This window comes from Seriola aureovittata, chromosome 18 (assembly GCF_021018895.1).
Source record: "Seriola aureovittata isolate HTS-2021-v1 ecotype China chromosome 18, ASM2101889v1, whole genome shotgun sequence".
Lineage (NCBI taxonomy): Eukaryota > Metazoa > Chordata > Actinopteri > Carangiformes > Carangidae > Seriola > Seriola aureovittata.
The window spans coordinates 2813539-2831033 of NC_079381.1; the positions used below are offsets into that span (position 1 = coordinate 2813539).

Sequence of the window (17495 nt, forward strand, 5' to 3'; positions counted from 1 at the left end):
ACATGTTAGTTAAAAGATTTATTTTCATATTTCATATTTATTTCATTCATATGATGATCTTTTACAGTTCACTGTCGTCTGCAGATAATGAGACACATGACGTCTTCCAGGTGTTTCCAGCCACTCCACTTTCATTAACATGTCACTTATCACATGGGTCGTTAAACAAACAGCTTTTTTTTCTCCACATGACGATTGATGGTGAGTGATGTCTGTGTCACCCGATCAATCTCAGTCCCCTCTTCTGGTCTCCACCAGCTCCTCTCACAATATTCAACACATTATTATAAAGAATATTGAGTGAACCCTTCAACTGAGAGTGACTCAGGTCACAGTGATAACTACTCACAGCTGTACGTAGTGATGTCAGCAGAAATCAGAAATGTGTTGATTGTTCTCAGTGAGATTTGTTTACTGTGAATCATGGAGCTGATAGTTGTCAGGTCCATCAGAGACTAAGACCACAGCTGTTAGTGATGACAGTATATTGTGTGTGTGAACACAGAGGGAGGAGGAGGAGGCGGTGGCACCGATGCTTCCTCTGACACAGACTGTGGAAGAGGGATCATCTCTGAATGTGGTATCTAGAGATGAAACATATAAAAATTTAATATCATCATGATAGTGAGCTAAATAATCACGGTTATCAGTGTTATTGTTAAAATGTGCTGGAAATGTTCAATAAGTAAAGTCCAAATGGAAACTATAGATATAATAATCAGCAGCACTTTTAGTTTGCATTGAAACATTAAAATAATAAAAAGGGACCAGAGCACTACTGGGTTTCCCTGCTGCATATCCACTCTGTCAACAAGGGAGTAACAAATGTATTATTATTATTTTCCTGCTGTAACTTTTAACTGCGCTCAGGGATGAAAGAGTGAGCTGCAGCCCTGAAATAAGTTTGGAAAACACACAATCACCGATTGTGTGGGATCACTGATCGGCTAGCAGCTCCCTCTTTCTCCCCTGTGTCTGTGTCTTTGCTCTGTGCATGTGGTGACACTGCTCTCTGCAGTTGTGTGTGTCCTCCCTGAACAGAAAGACAGATTCCTTGGACAGTGTGAAAGGAATCAATCACCTTTTAAGAGGTTTACCTGCTCATATTAGTGTAAAGGTTGTCAGAAGGCTGAAACTGTCACTGCCCTCCTCTATGTTCTGACTGACACTAAACCATCCCACGTTGCTTGCTGCGCATGTGTCTTGGAGACTGTTGTTGTTTGATGCTACAGTACAGTGGCCATGAGAGCTCAATGCACTGCAACTTAAGAAAACCCATGCAAATAGACAAAACACAAATAAATACAGAAAAACATCTTCATCAGTTTGACAACATGAGCTGCAAATACTCACAACATAAGCAAATACACAAATGTGCTGCAAGAAACAGAGACGACAACATTAGTGTTTTCAGGGGACACTAAAAGTGATGAACCTGGGACGCACTTGCATGGATGTATTATAATACATCTAATACATATGATCCATGTGCACTTATTGTTCAATGTTTGTAACCTCACAGGTCACCAAGCATTGAACAACCAGTGCGTCCCAGCAGGTTCATCACTTTTCAGGGTTTTCAAACTGATGAAGATGTTTTATAAGTTGTTTGTGTTTTGTCTGTTTGCATGTGTTTTCTTAAGTTGCAGTGCGTTGTGCATTTTTAAGTGATTTAATGTGAAGCCGTTTCATCTCTAGTATCCGCAGTCAACACTGGGGTCAGAGCGGAGTCACCTGCTTCTATATATGATCTGATGAAGCAGTGGATTCATCTTTAAACTGAACATTAGTCATATGACTGTTCTGTTTCCTTCAGTTAAGTTTTTTATTTGAACATGCGCCGTCATCATTACCTGTACATGTCAGTGTGAACTTGTGTTACATTCATGTGCAGTGCATATACTGAAGCTGAAAACATACTGTGTGTACGTTAATGTCAATGTAACATCTATGCAGAGGTGAGACTCCTCCACCAGAGGGTGCTGCAGCACAGACAGAGGCTGCCTGCTGCAGCAACTGGCACTCCTCAGTCTGAGCTTCACCTGTGTCACGATCAGAGCGTCCACATACACTTGTCACGTATGATTGACCATCATTGTCGATAAAGATATGTAAATGTTCATGTGAATGCAATGCAAACTATTGGTCCAAGCTCCTATTCACATTGTATTTACAGAGTCTCCCAGAGCTTCCTTGACTATGTATATGTAGAAGAGGTCTTCTTCAGAAGCTTGAAATGCACATTAACAAAGGCACAGAAGCATTGACACAGGTGACCCAGGATCAGGTCCATCTGTGGTCTTACTGTGGCCTGTAGCCACCAAGCTGAGGCATGTAGCTGGAGACTGGTGCTGCTGGCAGCCAGTCAGCTGACTGCTCATCTGTAGGTGCCATCTGCTCAGAGTCCTCCTCCAGGGAGCAGAAGTCCAGAGGCTCCAGCATCTCCTGCTGCTCCGCCTCTAGCTGGTTGGTGCTGTCTTCGTTCCCTGCGGCGTGTGTGAAGCAGGACTGTCGGGGGTAACGCTCCTGCACCAGCATGTCTGGGTTCTCCTCAGAGTCCAGCAGGGGCTGCGTGGACTCGGACCGGGAGAAAATGCCCTGCTGGGGTTGGGAGCTTGGGGTCTGACCTTTGTAGCCACTGAAGGCCACCACGGAGGAGTACTGGACGGTGCTGGCTGTGGTGTCGGCCATGTCGCCGCCCTCGTCGCTGTCGGACACACTCTGGCGAGGCGAGGACATGCAGGAGGAGCCGCCAATCCCGCTGCTGTGCTCTTCAGACATATACTTGTCCTTCTTCAGAGGAAGACTGGTCTTATCCTCCTCAAACACACACTTTGCATCACACACATCCACATCGAGCACACTGATGCCTGACAGACAGTTCTCCTTTGGTGTCTCTGCCTGCAGAGGACGACAAAGAGAAACACTGAGTTATAATCAGGCTAAAAACTGACTGTTATTACCCACAGATAAACATGTGACAGTCAGTGTTAATGACAAATTTCAACTGTCTGACACTCCAGTTCTATTTCAGTCTACCTACAGCAATCTGCTGTGATTTTCAGAATAAATGAATTAATTCATAACCCATAAGAACAGAAACTCAGTCTGTAAATGTACATGATGATAGTATGGTCTCTCTCTGGGAATAAGCATGCTTTCAGGTGGACCCTAAATTCTGCAGGAGGTTTCCAGCAGCCTGTGAAGGGTGTAGCAGGGAAGGTGCCTGAGGAAATCAGACTGGCTGAGTCTGTGACCTTCTTAAAACATCATGTTATCAAAGCCTGAGTTTATTTAGTTTGTCTTTTTATTCCATCTTACACTGGAACTGGTTTTATCTTTTTATTGCAGTGCGATGGCAACGTGTTTGGACTCTGCTTCATCCAGGCAAACCTCTGCAGGTTCTATGGATACAGTGTGTAGGTAAACTGCTTGGTAAACCCTGTGTGTCAGTGCACAGGAAGTCCTTACTTTTGAAGGATAATCAGGAGACCAGTTTCCAATGGTGCTCTCTCCAGGGTTCGGTATCTGAGGCCAGAAGTTCCTCTTGATCCTGTAAGACAGAAAACAGTCAGTGGTGGTCACACATCAGCTGCGGCACTGTGGATACCACTACACTCACTATTAACATGCTGTCATTCACAGCGTGTCTGAGTTATGGGCTTGGTGAGCTGTGGTGTACAGTTCAAACTGTTTCTGAGGTAAACCTGAAAAACTGCACTCCAGGGATGGGACCCTCCGGTGCAGCTTCACAACAACAACAACAACAACAACAACAACAACAACAATAACATGTTCAGGTGTTTCAGTGGAACTTACACATCTTTTTTGTAGAAACAAAGCAGCATCGTCATGACAAAGACAAACAGAAAGCCAAGGCTGACGCCCACCACGATGAGCTCGATCACTCCGTCCTCTGAGGGACAAACAGAGAGGATGACATCAGAGCCAGTCAACATCTGTGAACAGACTTCACCTGCACAGCTCCCACCCCTCATCACCCCACATCACACCTGCAGATATCATCTATGATACTTGAGAATTATGTTTGACTGTTGATCTGTGTTTCTGAGGAACACTGTAGTTAGAGCAAACACACAGGAGGAAATCTACTGTACAAAAGATCAGGGACACAAACTTTGAGTGTTTCTACTTCATGTGGTCTTTACACTGACCTCAGCCACAGTTCATGTGCAGCTGAATCAGATCTAATGGTGTTTTTTAAAGACAGGTTTGGTGCCAGTTTGGAAAACATGTGGAAACTACACCTTCATATTAGCTCCACCTGATCCTGATCCCGTCACTCCGACGCATCCCGTTTACACCAGTACCAACAAATCCACTAATATATAACATTATGACTTTTGCTCTCCAGACATTATGAATATGTGTGTTTGGAAAATTAGAACCTGAGTCCGAGACATGTCTGAACGTAGGAAAGGTCACACTCACCGTACTTGGGAGTGGTGAATGCGTGACAGATGCCTGTGGCTGAGCCTGCGATGGTTGAGGCCATGACGCACATTTCATACCTGGTGTTTCCTGACAGTGAGGTCAGAGTGTATGAGGTGGTGTTACCCGGAACTAACACACCTGTAAAACACACGTCAGCAGTTAGGACACGGTCAATAAAACCTTCAGATCTAACAGGAACCATGTGACGGGTACACACTGTTTTTCTCTGTGACACTGGAGTAGAAGATTGTGTAGTTGGTGATGAAGCCTCGTCGGCTGTGTGGGGGAATCTCCGTCCACGTTACCTCAGCGTGGTTACGTCCCGGTTTACCGTTCAATTCCAATACAGGACCTTCCAGAGGAGCTGCAAGAACAACAGCATTGGACATGTCAATCATACAACTGAACCTCATCTTAAGTCACATATACACTGACTTTAAGATCAGTCAATGACATCATATCCTCTTTGTTCATGTGTCAGTGTTGTGACTGTCTGGATCACAACACCGTGAGATAAACTTTTTACATCTTGGTTTTTAACTCGGATAAAGGATCTTCGTCATCAGAAGTCTGGATCTTAAGTTATCAGAGAAACAAGCTGAGTAAACATCAGCAGCAGCAGCTCAGCTCCTGTCCACTCTGACACCTCCTGTTTCTGCTGAACAGTCAGAGAGTCTCTGATTTTTAACATGAAACTTTTATTTTCATCAGCTGGTCTGTTTGTTCTGGAGAAGAGGAGACCTCTGCTAAAAACCTCCTGAACAACACTGAATGAATATTAACAGGGAGAAGATTCTGATGATCCCACAACATCACTTAACTCCGTCTCATTGTTTTGATTGAGAGCCCTCTAGAGGCAGAAGTTCCAGATTGTGTGTCAAATTTCAAACACATATTTTCAATTACATTATTTAGATTTATTTTTCTTTCATGACTGAATCAGTCATTTTTCATGGTGACATGAATTAAAAGTCAACAGAAAGAGCTGCTGGTTATAAACATAATCTAATCCTGAGCTGTTTTTAATATTTACAACCACATACAGTGATTTCCCCACCAACAGTGAGTGTAGTCTTACCTCCCTGCTCCAGAAAGGCCTCGACCCTCGCTGCCTTCCCAGGCAATCGGTTGTAGATTGGATACACAGACACGGTGTAGCAAACAAACTTCTCAAGGTGTCCTAGATTCAACATCGAGACCACAGATGAAATTATATGTCTGAATAAAATCTGTACAAGTTGAGGGTACGTGAAGTGGTACTCCACCCAAATCCAAAATCTCAGTATGACACCCTGTAGACTTGAAGGAGGCTGAAGTCTTTCATGGAGAACAGCTGCATCCAGTTTGAATTCAGTTTTCACAGAGTTAATAATAATAAAAATGTAGAGCTGAGTCTGCAGCAGCACGTTACTGCCACGATGACAGGAAATAGATTTTCTCAGTTTTTTTTAACGAGAAACGTTTCTTCTAACAAGAACCTTTACACTTTTCAACAAGATATTTATCATGTCATTTCTTCATTATTACTTCACAACACATAATACTGTTCTCTCATTACGAACACATCATCAAACTTTATCAGTGTTTCACTCGATCAGCATCAGCTAGAAGTGATGATTTAACAGCGTTTCATCCTTCATCACTCAGTCTGTGAAGTCTCAGTTGTGTTGATTACACTTTAATTACAAATTCTGTTACTTTACATAAGAACTGACCATTTACCAAACCCTCCTGCTGTGTTATAGCAATTTGAATATGCTGTATTTCACCCACTGATCCATGTGGCTGTGATTCTATCAGTTTCCATGAGTATGAAAATCTATAACACACTCTTCAGCTTGGTCATGTGTCTAACATAATGAGCATCACATCTGGACTAGTCACTGGTACTGTGAGGTGATGCAGAACAGACCTGATGTTGACTGTGATGGATCAACAACAGTGGAAAAAATATATTCAACAACAATGAAGTCTACAGACAACGTGTGAAAGCAGACGACAATCCATGTAGTTACAGCAGACATTAAACCTGCAGACACACTGGTGTGGTTCTGCAAGCTGCAGTTTACCACATCACCACTAGGGCGCCCTGTACCATGACTGCAGTGAAAACATTCAGGGCCTGGACCATTATCAACATGCACACACACACACACGCATGCAAGCATGCACTACAGGTGTAAACGTGTATAGCAGTGTGTATCACTGTTGTATTTCTGCAGTTCTAGTAGCTACTCTGAACATGTGACTCACTCAGGTTCAGACTTTGTCTTTCATATTTAGGTGAGTGTCTGGAACACACCACGCGCACTGATGGATCATAATCAAAGGTTTGAAGTTTTCTACAGTGTTCAGACTGAAATCCACAACACCTGCTTATTTTGATGATCTCCTGTCAGTATACAAACCTCAGCTGAACACATAATTTTATACATCTACAGGGTCAGAGTGGTTCATTTTCAATGAGGACAGATTTTATATGACACTTTGAACTGACAGACTCACCTTTAATGGCAGTGAGTCTGGTACTCCTGTTCTCCCTCTGCCAGTCCACCTGATCTCCAGTGATCCACTCCACCACGTATTCTGACACAGCTGATCGGTTTGGGGGTGTCCATTCAAGCCACAGCTGTCCCCCATTGGACCACACCCTCAGCCCTTCCACCGGGGGACGTTCTGTAACACACACACACACACACACAGACACACACACCAACATTATTGATGGAAAGTCTTCACAGTTTTTGTTGGGACTGTGTTTCCTGTTCAGATCAGTCAAAGGTATCACACACATTCATGTGATGGGTTCACACTTGTTAAGACATTAAATACAGTGGTTATCAAACACATGTGAAAACAAACATTACCATCAGTGGTTTGTCAGAAGCACATAATGTGTGGTAAACAGGCCTTTATTTAAAAGACCCGTCTCACAACGGACATTCAGACCTAAACCAGTGTAGAACTACATGAATTTGTATGTATGTGAGTATGTATGTATCTATCTAGCTCTCTCTCTCAGGTACATGATGAGGAACACTCAGCAGCTCAGCTCAGGTAACTACACCTGAGAGGAACATGTGGATATGGAACATCTATCATTATATTATTTATATTGAGAGGTAGATTTTGTCCACTTGAAGACATCTCACTCTGGTGTGTTCACATGCACACACCTGTCTCAGCTTGGTTCTGGTCTTGTCCAACAGTTAATAACAGTAATATGAGGCTGATCTGTGGCTCATATTAACTTTATCATGATGGTTCACTGGTTATCACATTCAATATCACTATCAATCATTTCCAGATCTATCTGCCTGTGATGATACACTCTGACCACCAGGTATCACTATGCACGTTCACATGTTAAAGATGAGTGACCTGTATGAAGCTGTGTCTGACCTTTAACATGGAGCTCTTGATGATGATGATGATGATGTCATGTTTTGAGCTACATCGTCATCACTATGTTTCTCAATGGTTTCTACCATCCACTACTTCCTGTGGAGATGTTTTTAAGTAAATGATGACAGGCAGATCACTACTCTAAATTCTGTCTGAAACACTCTCATCAGAACCATGAACCTTCACCGAACAACTTCCTCCTGATTTTGAATCTTAATCATCCTCCAAAAAACTTTTAATGAGATTCTTCTAAACAGCGACTCTGACTCGTGTTTCATGTCATGTCCTTCACAGTGAACAGAGCTGCCTATAGCGAGTGTGTTCATGTCCAAATCAGTAATTAAAGCACAATGTGCTGCCTTATGATGCCTTGATTCATATTACAGGTTGTGCTAACCTGCGAAAATATCTTAACACAACAGCTTCCACAGAATCCTGTCTACTAATGCTAATGCTAACCCTGAGTTATCAGTGGAGTGATCAGTGACAGGGCCTGCACTGCACAGGGAGGTGAACATACAAGATTATTAGCTGTGTGTTTCAACAACACGTCACACTGTAATACACAGAACACATGGAGGCACACGTCAGTCGAACTACCTAGTTGGAATACCCCGATGGTTCAGGGATTAACTGTGTCCTCAGTTCCATACATTGACAGCTTCTCTGTCTCCAGTCATCACTCTGTGGTCCACTTGATAATTAAAGCAAAATACCCGGAAATCATGTAAACATAACACCTGGACTATGTCGCTCAGTTGAAGGACCAACTAATTTGAAGAACTGAGAATAATACCTGCAGCTGTTCAGATCATATACTGCGGCTTGTAGCCCAATGTTACCATGGGGACCTACCAAGTGCTCGTTCAGGGATGATTAATGATGCTGGAGCAGACTTCCCCGCAGAATTGACGGCGATGACATCCACTATGATGGACTTCCTGACAGCCAGGTAAATTTCTTTAAGGAAAGTGATATTCGCCCGGGTAGAGCTGCAGTCTTCCTCTGACTTGTTGACGGGAATCCTCTCCCACTCCAAACTTCCATTCATGACTTTTTCCCAATGGCTTCGGATCTTCATGTCAAACCTGATTATCCTTCCATTGGCGGTCACAGGATCCTGTCAGGACAGAGTCACATGCTGAAGGTTACCCGTCAGCATCAGCATCAAAAAGTTCTGCTGACAATAATCACCGGTTAGACTGAAGCTGCTCTCAGTCTCATTACACTGCTGACAACTTTAACTACATTTCTCTGTATACGTTCAGATTATATACAGTATATATATCGTTTTTCTTTCTTCTGTAAATACCAATAAAAAAATTAAAAGCTGCTTTAAAAGAATCAGGCTGGTCTTTCCTTTGTCCTTCAAATTAAAAGCACATTTAACAGTGAGTGGAGTTTATACTGAAACACTGTTCAGCTCTGACAGTAGAGTCCTGCTCAGGCTCCGGTTTCTGTGTGGTCTGGGCAGTTAGAAGTCTCTAGTTTTCATGATTTTGATGTTTTGTTTTTAAATACAAAAAGCCACATAAATAATAGTATTGTTTTAATAATAGTAATAACTGTTATCTATTAATTAATTCATTAATTATATTGATAATAATATTAATAATATTACTGTTTGTATTTACTTATTTCATATATAAATGGGCTAACCTTCTGAATTACTTTAAGTGGGCGAGCATTAAGTAACATTGAGTCTGATCACATTTATGTCACTGCATGTCACAGTGGATGACGATATGTTGATATTTGATATTTAGCTCCTCATTTACTTAATATTCACATATCTGTACTGCATGAGCAGCTCTGCAAACACAAATTCTGATGGAATAAATGAGACTGATAAATAATAAATAATATCTAATATTTACTTAATATTAGTGTTATTAGGTGTAACAGTGTTTGTGTCATGTGGGTATTTACCTTACACAGAAACTGCACTCGTCGTTCACCGATGCTGCCCTCCTCAGAAATGACCCCCCATAAATCTGGTTTACTTGTTGGTCCTGAGTCGAAGAAGAGGAAAAAGACAAACAAAGCTTTTATAATACCACATCATCTCACTGTATCCTCTACATCTATGGGTCAACGTATGGGTTAATGTTTCTGTCAGTGTGTTGGGACCAAACAATGAGGCTAAAAACTAAGATGTGCTCTTCAACCTGCACACAGTGGTTTCCTTTAACAGGGATCAGACCACATTCTGTTTAGATACTGAAACACCTGCAGACAGGTGTGAAGAAATGAGGATTCATACTGCATCTGTCAGGTGTAACAAACTAATGAGTTCAACATCCTTCAAGTCTTTCAACTTTCTGTGAAAACTAGTTGTATGTAGCGGTCAGTTATGTTTATGTAGTAAACATGGTCTGAACAGACAGTCATACTCACGGCCTTCTGGTGTCCTCTTGACAGCGTGGTGACTCCACTCACTCCAGTGACCGTATCCTTCTTTAGAATTTTTACAGCGAACCTGAGTGACATATATCGTGTCTGGCTGAAGATACTGGATCCTGAAGGATTGTATGTCCTTGGCTGTCTCCCCAAGAGGTACCTGAAGGACAATAAAGACATGTTTTATTGATTTTGTCAGCTGACCAAACATCCACAGACACACAACAACAAAAACAATAGCTGTGTCCCAATTCAGGAGCCGTGTCCTTCGGAGGCTGCATTCGAAGACTTATTGCGTCACAGCGGCGCGACTAGACTGTTTCATTTCAAAAGGCTCCTTCAAATGCGGCCTTCTTTTCCTGGGCAATGAAGGATGCAACGGTTGGATCCTGTGCTGCCAAACCTATCCCAAGAGTCATTGCACACCACTAATGAAACCGACAGAGAGCCTGAGGATTACATTGTTAAATGTAAGTATTGGATTTGGATACAACAAAGATTTTGTGAAAAATAGCTACGTGTTGCCGAGGGCCACACCTTCGTAGACCGCGTGCTCTGAAGGATGCAGCCCCAGAATTGGGACATAGCTAATATTTCCCTGAGACATAAAGACAAACACTGACATTCAAGTTGTAATTCTTAGAATTATACAGGCCCCATATTTAGATGTATGTGACCGTTTTAACCACTGGAGGCAGTAAACACACCATGAGCAGATACTCTATCACAAAGGAAAAAGAAGAACTGCTGTTTCTCAGGCACTGAATGAACTAAAGACTCCTTCACACTGTGAGATTTCTTCTTAGGTTTACTACAGGCCACTGTGTGACATGGATATGATATACATGGCTACGACACCAGGTTTTATGTATGTAGAGTCTATGATGATGAAGTTATGTGATGCCTTTCATTTATCCATCTGTGTTCAACATTCATCTTTCACTTACTCTTTATTTACAGAACACTAGACTGAAATGTGAATAAATGACAATATTATTGACCAGCCTGTCTGTCTCTATCGTTCATCAGAAACCTGAGTGTGACAGTGTGACCCACCTGCTCACCTGCACTTCAATCAATAACCTTCTCTGGTGCATTCAAGTGGTGAACAGTTTCAGTTTCAGTGTGACATAGTTCAAATCTTAAGGAGTCAGTGTTTAGTCCAATACCAGTTATGTATAGTAATGCATATTACATAGAAATGTTTAGGGAAATCAACATTTTTGTGAATCATACTCACATAGGTCCAGCTTTGAGATCCATTTTTACAGAACCTGATCTGATACATTAGTGTCACATATTCTTTAACAATAGGATGAGTCCAGTTTATAAGAAGGGAGGTGGAAAAAGTCGGCTCTGAGATGGCTCTGACGTCTCCTGGAGGGTTGGTCTTCACTACAAAGACACAACACACAGTCAACAACATGAGAGACGGTGATCGTGATCATCATCATCATCATCATCAGTCACATTTCAGCAGAGCCAGCACTGTTAATACAGTGAATACATGTGTTGGAGATCAGAGCTTGTAAACATAAAGGAAACATAAAGGAAACCTAATGATGTTACAGTACAACAGTGAACTCACCAACATATCCAGATTCTCTCTTCAGGTGCTCAGTCTCCACTGTTCCCAGCTTGTTTTTAGCCTCCACCCAGATCTCCATCTCCATGAAGTGAGGGAACACACTCATAGAGATTTTGGCGCTGTTTTCTTTTGTTGTGACGTTGTAGGAGGCAACGCTGCTGACATAGGATTTAACACCATTAGAGGAACACAACAGTCAGACCTACACTGGAGTCAGACCTACACTACAATATAGGGATGGAAATTGATAACATTTTATTGATACCAATGCCATTATCGATTCTGATAAATCAATCCAATTCTTTATCGATTCCCTTATCAATTCCTGTGGATTTTCTGTGTGGAAAAAAGTAGGCCTATACACAGTATCATTTCAGTATCAGCAACACAAACTTTATCATGAGTCTCTGAACACTGAACAAGATAGATAACTGCTCTGTAGTTGCTCACTCCCTCGATGAGCAGGTGCTGTCTGCCTTGTATTCCACCAATCAAGATCGTGCCATCTCAAACATTAAATTACAGCAATAAAACTCTTTTATCAATATTCTTCCAGCTACTTTAAAAACCAGTTTGATTTGATTTCATCAGGCTGATAATGAAGCACAAACATTAATAATCATCTGGTGGTGTACTCACGAGAGGACTCTGAAGTACAGAGTGTATTCTGTAGGAACATATGAGGTCTGACGTCCCACTGCATCCCAGTGACAGGTGACAGTTGAAGAGATGTGCTTCTTCTCCTGCAGAGCTACACAGGTGAGGTTCTCAGGCTTCTCTGGACGATCTGACAGAGGAGGAAGAACACAATTACATTTTTTTTAAGTTATTTTTTTGGGGCTTTTTGTGCCTTTAATGGACAGGACAGTAGAGAGACAGAGGGACGGGGAATGACATGCAACAAAGGGCCGTCCGATGCGGGAGTCGACCGGGACCTGCTGCAGCGAGGACTGTAGCCTCTATATATGGGGCATCTGCTTAACTCACTGCGCCACACGACACCCTAACACAACAACACAGTGTGGCCTTTACTTTTACAGACATTCCTGTTTGAATATCTGAAAGACAAATACTGTCACTGTCCTTTCTAATAGACTGTTTGTAGTAAAATGATCATTACTAACACAAATACATGCTTAACCTGTGAACATCAGAAAACAGCCACTAAACCTCCTTTATCTCAGCCACCAGTATTAAATAAAAAATGAAAAAATAAAAATTCTTACAGCCTGTGGTGAGTATAATCCCGTGCATAAATCTGCCTTCGTTCAGGATAACATTGGCGGACACCTTCTTACAGAGGCAGTACAACCATTCTTGTCGTTCACTGGTGACAGTGAAGGTGACGCTCAGAGCTGAGCTGTTGACCTTCGTGTAGTGATCTCTGGGTATAGTGGTTTTAGACAGGTTCCAGTAGAGGTCATCCGCTGTAATTTCAGCTGTGTTGATGATCATGCATGTAGCCGTGAAGGTGGTCCCGATCTCCAGCACCGGAGACTGGGGGGCTATCACCAAATGGTTGTTATTACCTGAAAAGCAACACAACAACAGACACTGTCACTAAGTCACAATCACACACTCATCAGCAACAACAGTGTTTAACAGCAGCATTAAAGAGGCAGGAGACCACCTAGTGGCTTAACCTGGTACTACAACAAAACCAAAGTCAACTGTTTGACTGATGGGATGCATTCACTGAATCTCAGCAGAATGGGAAGAATGGAACAACTCCCGTTATTCCAACATGGTGGTTATCCCTTGTGCTAAGCTAACCCTGTGGTCTCAGCAGATAAACTGCCTCAATGAGCTGCTGTGTTGTGACATGTATCTGTAGCAGTTCATTACCAGGTGTGATCAGACACACTGTGTATACACACTGAGCTGACTAGATTATATTTTAGTTTGATGTGGTGCATTGGTCCTATAGTCTGTGTCCTGTCCCTCCAAGATTACAGACACCAAAACACGAAATGCTGCTCAGCACCAGAGGTGCACCATCAGGGAAACCAGGCAAATGTTAAGGGAAAAACAGGGCCTCAATGACCCCCTCATACTGGTTTATTGTTGTCATTTTTCAATGACAACTACAAAACCCCCTTAAAGAGCACTACATAGTGCACATCAGCTGCCCCAAAACCCTCTCAGTGGGGCCCCTGATGATGTGTGTGTCTCCCTTCGGTAGACTAAGACCCGCTCAGGTAAATATTGCATCAGCCCACCTTATTTCACTCTTTTCAAACAAACAAATTTTTGAGCTGCGTGCGCTGCAGTAACTGATTGAGATTAGTATCACCTGCTTTGCACTGTGTGGCATTATCATTGTCTGAAAAAGTTGAAAAAGTAAGGAGCTCATTTATACAATGTTTGCTAAGGACCAAGCTACACCAAGTACAAGCTACTGCTAGCTTGTGAGAATTGACTCTACCACAGCAAAAGCCAGGAGTGGCCACTGGTTTCAGGTCATTACACCTATGAACAGGTGGGGGTAATGATGCACCAAGAAAACCTGAAAAGACAAAAGCTTCCACTCAGGAAACATCGATGTTAACAATTCAAAATATTGAAAAAATAATCAGCTTTGAAATGTTTTATGAGGAAGGAAATTCAACACATCCGTTAGGCCCCAAGAGTACACAGAATGTCTGTAACCCCTAATGTAAACAGAACAGTCTGTTTTTCCTAGGTACCTTAAGGCAGCATGCAGGGTAAAACTGTCTTGAACTGTGTGAATGGTACTGTGTCCATCCCAGGGCAGCAACACATGACATTTAATATCCAGACAGCAATATAGACAACTCTGAGGTTACATAAGTCTGATGTTAATGTATCCATTGAATGATAATACTCTATAGACTGCTGTGGGGATGAGTCCTAAAACCTGGAAATAGGTTAGTTAACATTTGTGCACCTCCAGTTCCCTCCTAAGTAAGATTGTTGAAATAAGGTCTGTGGTTAACACAAGCTTACGTTTTATTCTACGACATAAAATTCGTCAGTAAATACCTCAAACCTGATTTCTTTAAGCTTTTACGTCTCTTAAAAAAGGCCGTATGCTAACAAGTGTCTAAATGAGACTACATAGGTTGTCGGGGAAGTTAAACGTCATTGCAGCAAACTCCAAAACTGATCTACTCACCAGCAGAAGTGGAGGACTTGAGTCACAAATTTAAGGACTTGAGACTTGCTTCACTAACACTGATAAAAGACTGGACTTGACTTTGACTTGGTTTCATGACTTGAGACAGATGACTCAAAAGGACTTGACTACTATTAGATTCATGAGGTTTAAACAGCTGCAACAGTGTACAGTAATGCTGAAAGTAGAACTAAACTTTCCATCACTTCTGCCTCACAGATTTAAATGTGTGAACTGGACCTGATCATCAGGGTTTAGTATAACTTGACTTGACTCTCACCATAGTAACTTGGGACTTGAAGGTTAATCCACCTTTACAGTCTTGTTGTGTTGTGTTTAACGCTGTCAGAGGAATGGCTTTTGTAGAAGAGGTCAGGGCTAAATCAAACTACAAGCTGAGCTGAGGTGTAGTTGGTTTATAACCTAACATTAGCTTTTTACTTCTGGTGATAGGTTTTTGGCTTCAAACATTACAAGGTGGTGTTGCTGGCTGTCACATAACTTTTGTCTGAAGTAATCCAAAAGCCAATGGAATTTTAACATGAGGGAACCAAGGTGATGCTAACCTCAGGGTTAGACTACAATAATATGTAATCGCTGCAGCTCTGTATTAGGGGTTAAAATGTAAAATGGTACTGACCACCTGTGGTAGGTACAGCAGAGACAAGGCAAGCTAACCCCAGCAGCTGGAGCACTCTCGCAGACACCATGATGACGACTAGCTGTTAAGAGGAGACAGAGGTTAGATCAGCTCTGTCTAAAACATCACATCCTTATTAACTTGAACGTTAGTCTCATCGAGGCGTAACGGTAAGAATAGCTTAGTAATACTTCTGTAATATGAGGGTTCATTGCAGTGTTAGCTAACAGCGGCTACCGTACATTCTAAGTAAGCACATACCAACAGTTGATGGTAGCTTTATGCTAACAATATACACAGTTATCAGTGTTGCGAATTAAATATTTAGCACTGGGAGCTAACACTGTCATCCACGCTAACGCCATATTGTTTCCGCAGTTAAAAGCGAGAGGTTGTTACTCACCTAACTGACGTCAGTTATGGTCCCTGAATAATCTTTGCTAGATCGATACCATGTCTCTTTATGGCTGAGACCAACAATGGCCGAAACAAGTTAAAATAATTTAAGATATTATTAGTGTCACGTCCGTGTACTTCTCCGGTAGGACCTCCCACTTCCCGTCAGGGGAAACTGGTTTCACAACATTTTGCGGCGCTGCCCCAGACGGACTCGACCTCACAGTGAACGGATGGCACGACGTCGTTTCTGAGGACAGTCTGCTCTGACGCTGGTAGTTTAGGAATCTGGTTAAATTCTCAGTGAAGACATACTGTTTGGTGATTGGTTAGAGGAACTGTCGGTCAAACACTTTTACTCAATCAGAGAGCTCTGATTTTACTGCTCCGGTTCTGCGTATCATTCACTGTTGTTTTCCAGTATGTCTCCGCCCCTCGTGCTCACATGAATTCACAAGCTTGCAAAGGACCTTGACCAGCTTGGCTCTGAGCTTCCAGGTAAATACTGTTAATGATACTCCAATAAATAGTTGTAGAAAAAGAAGACCAATGACCAGTGATCTAAATTTATTATTTATTTTAATTTCTATTTTATTTATTTCATTTATGTCCCTATATGAACAGTTGTTCATACTGTTAATAATACTCCAATAAAGAGTTGTTGGAAAAAAAAAGACAGATGGTACTTTTATCTTAATTTATTTTTTATTTTATTTTCTATTTCATTTATTTCATTAATGCCCCTGGAATGAACAGTTATGTGTAAATATAGTCTTAATAATACTCCAACAAAGAGTTACTGAAAATAGAAAAAAGCAGATATAAGTTGGATTATTATACAAGACAAGACCACAGAAATCAGGGGCGGACTGAATAAATACTCATGTGACTCCATCCCAGGCCACCCAGTTCACAAACCACCAGAGCCCTGAATCTGTAGGCTGACCCTGTTTATTGGTGTAACAAGTACCATCAAAAACATTGATACACCTGAGTCACCTGAAGTCATCACCTGTGAGCTCAGAGCAGTTTGTGTGTAATGATTTCATCTTCACTTTGTTTCCTTAACACTATAAAATCTCATAATAATGAATTATATTCATAGACTTTTATTGTTAACCAGGTGTCATTCAATCAGTTTGTCATATTGCAGAAACTTCCTAATTAGGGTTATACATTCTTAATTAGGGAAAAGCCATCACAAATGAATAGTTCTTAACCAAACTTAAGACAGGAGAAGTGTTTTACACAAACTATCAAACATCTCAACATCTTAAATAAACTCTCCTAACTGTAGGACTGCAGACGAGAGAATATTTCAATCAAGGGCAGAAATCACACTGTGTCTTTTCATTCAAGATCATTTTCAGATCAGTCCTCGTCAGCTAACGTGTTAAGGATTGTTGCTAGGGAGTAGAGTTACTGTGACTGAGTGAATGAGGTTCAGTCAAGATCATATTTTTCTGACAATATCC

General features: G+C 41.7%; 1 protein-coding gene across 2 annotated transcripts; it reads right to left on the reverse strand.

Moving 5' to 3' along the window:
* Window positions 1-3: 3 nt before the first annotated feature.
* il6st (interleukin 6 cytokine family signal transduce) lies at window positions 4-16221 on the reverse strand. Of its 2 annotated transcripts, none has more exons than XM_056402804.1 (16): window positions 16028-16221; window positions 15625-15706; window positions 13075-13377; window positions 12488-12635; window positions 11849-12006; window positions 11501-11655; window positions 10258-10420; window positions 9790-9872; window positions 8716-8980; window positions 6961-7131; window positions 5534-5635; window positions 4673-4819; window positions 4453-4593; window positions 3820-3916; window positions 3472-3553; window positions 4-2901 (listed from the first exon to the last, which is right to left on the reverse strand). In XM_056402804.1, the coding sequence occupies exons 2-16, from the start codon at window positions 15692-15694 to the stop codon at window positions 2302-2304; spliced, it is 2685 nt and encodes an 894-aa protein (XP_056258779.1). In that variant the 5' UTR covers window positions 15695-15706; window positions 16028-16221; the 3' UTR covers window positions 4-2301. The 2 variants fall into 2 exon arrangements, with proteins under 2 accessions (XP_056258779.1, XP_056258780.1); XM_056402805.1 differs by having other exon boundaries at window positions 11849-12003; window positions 16028-16219.
* Between the last annotated feature and the right edge of the window lie 1274 nt (window positions 16222-17495).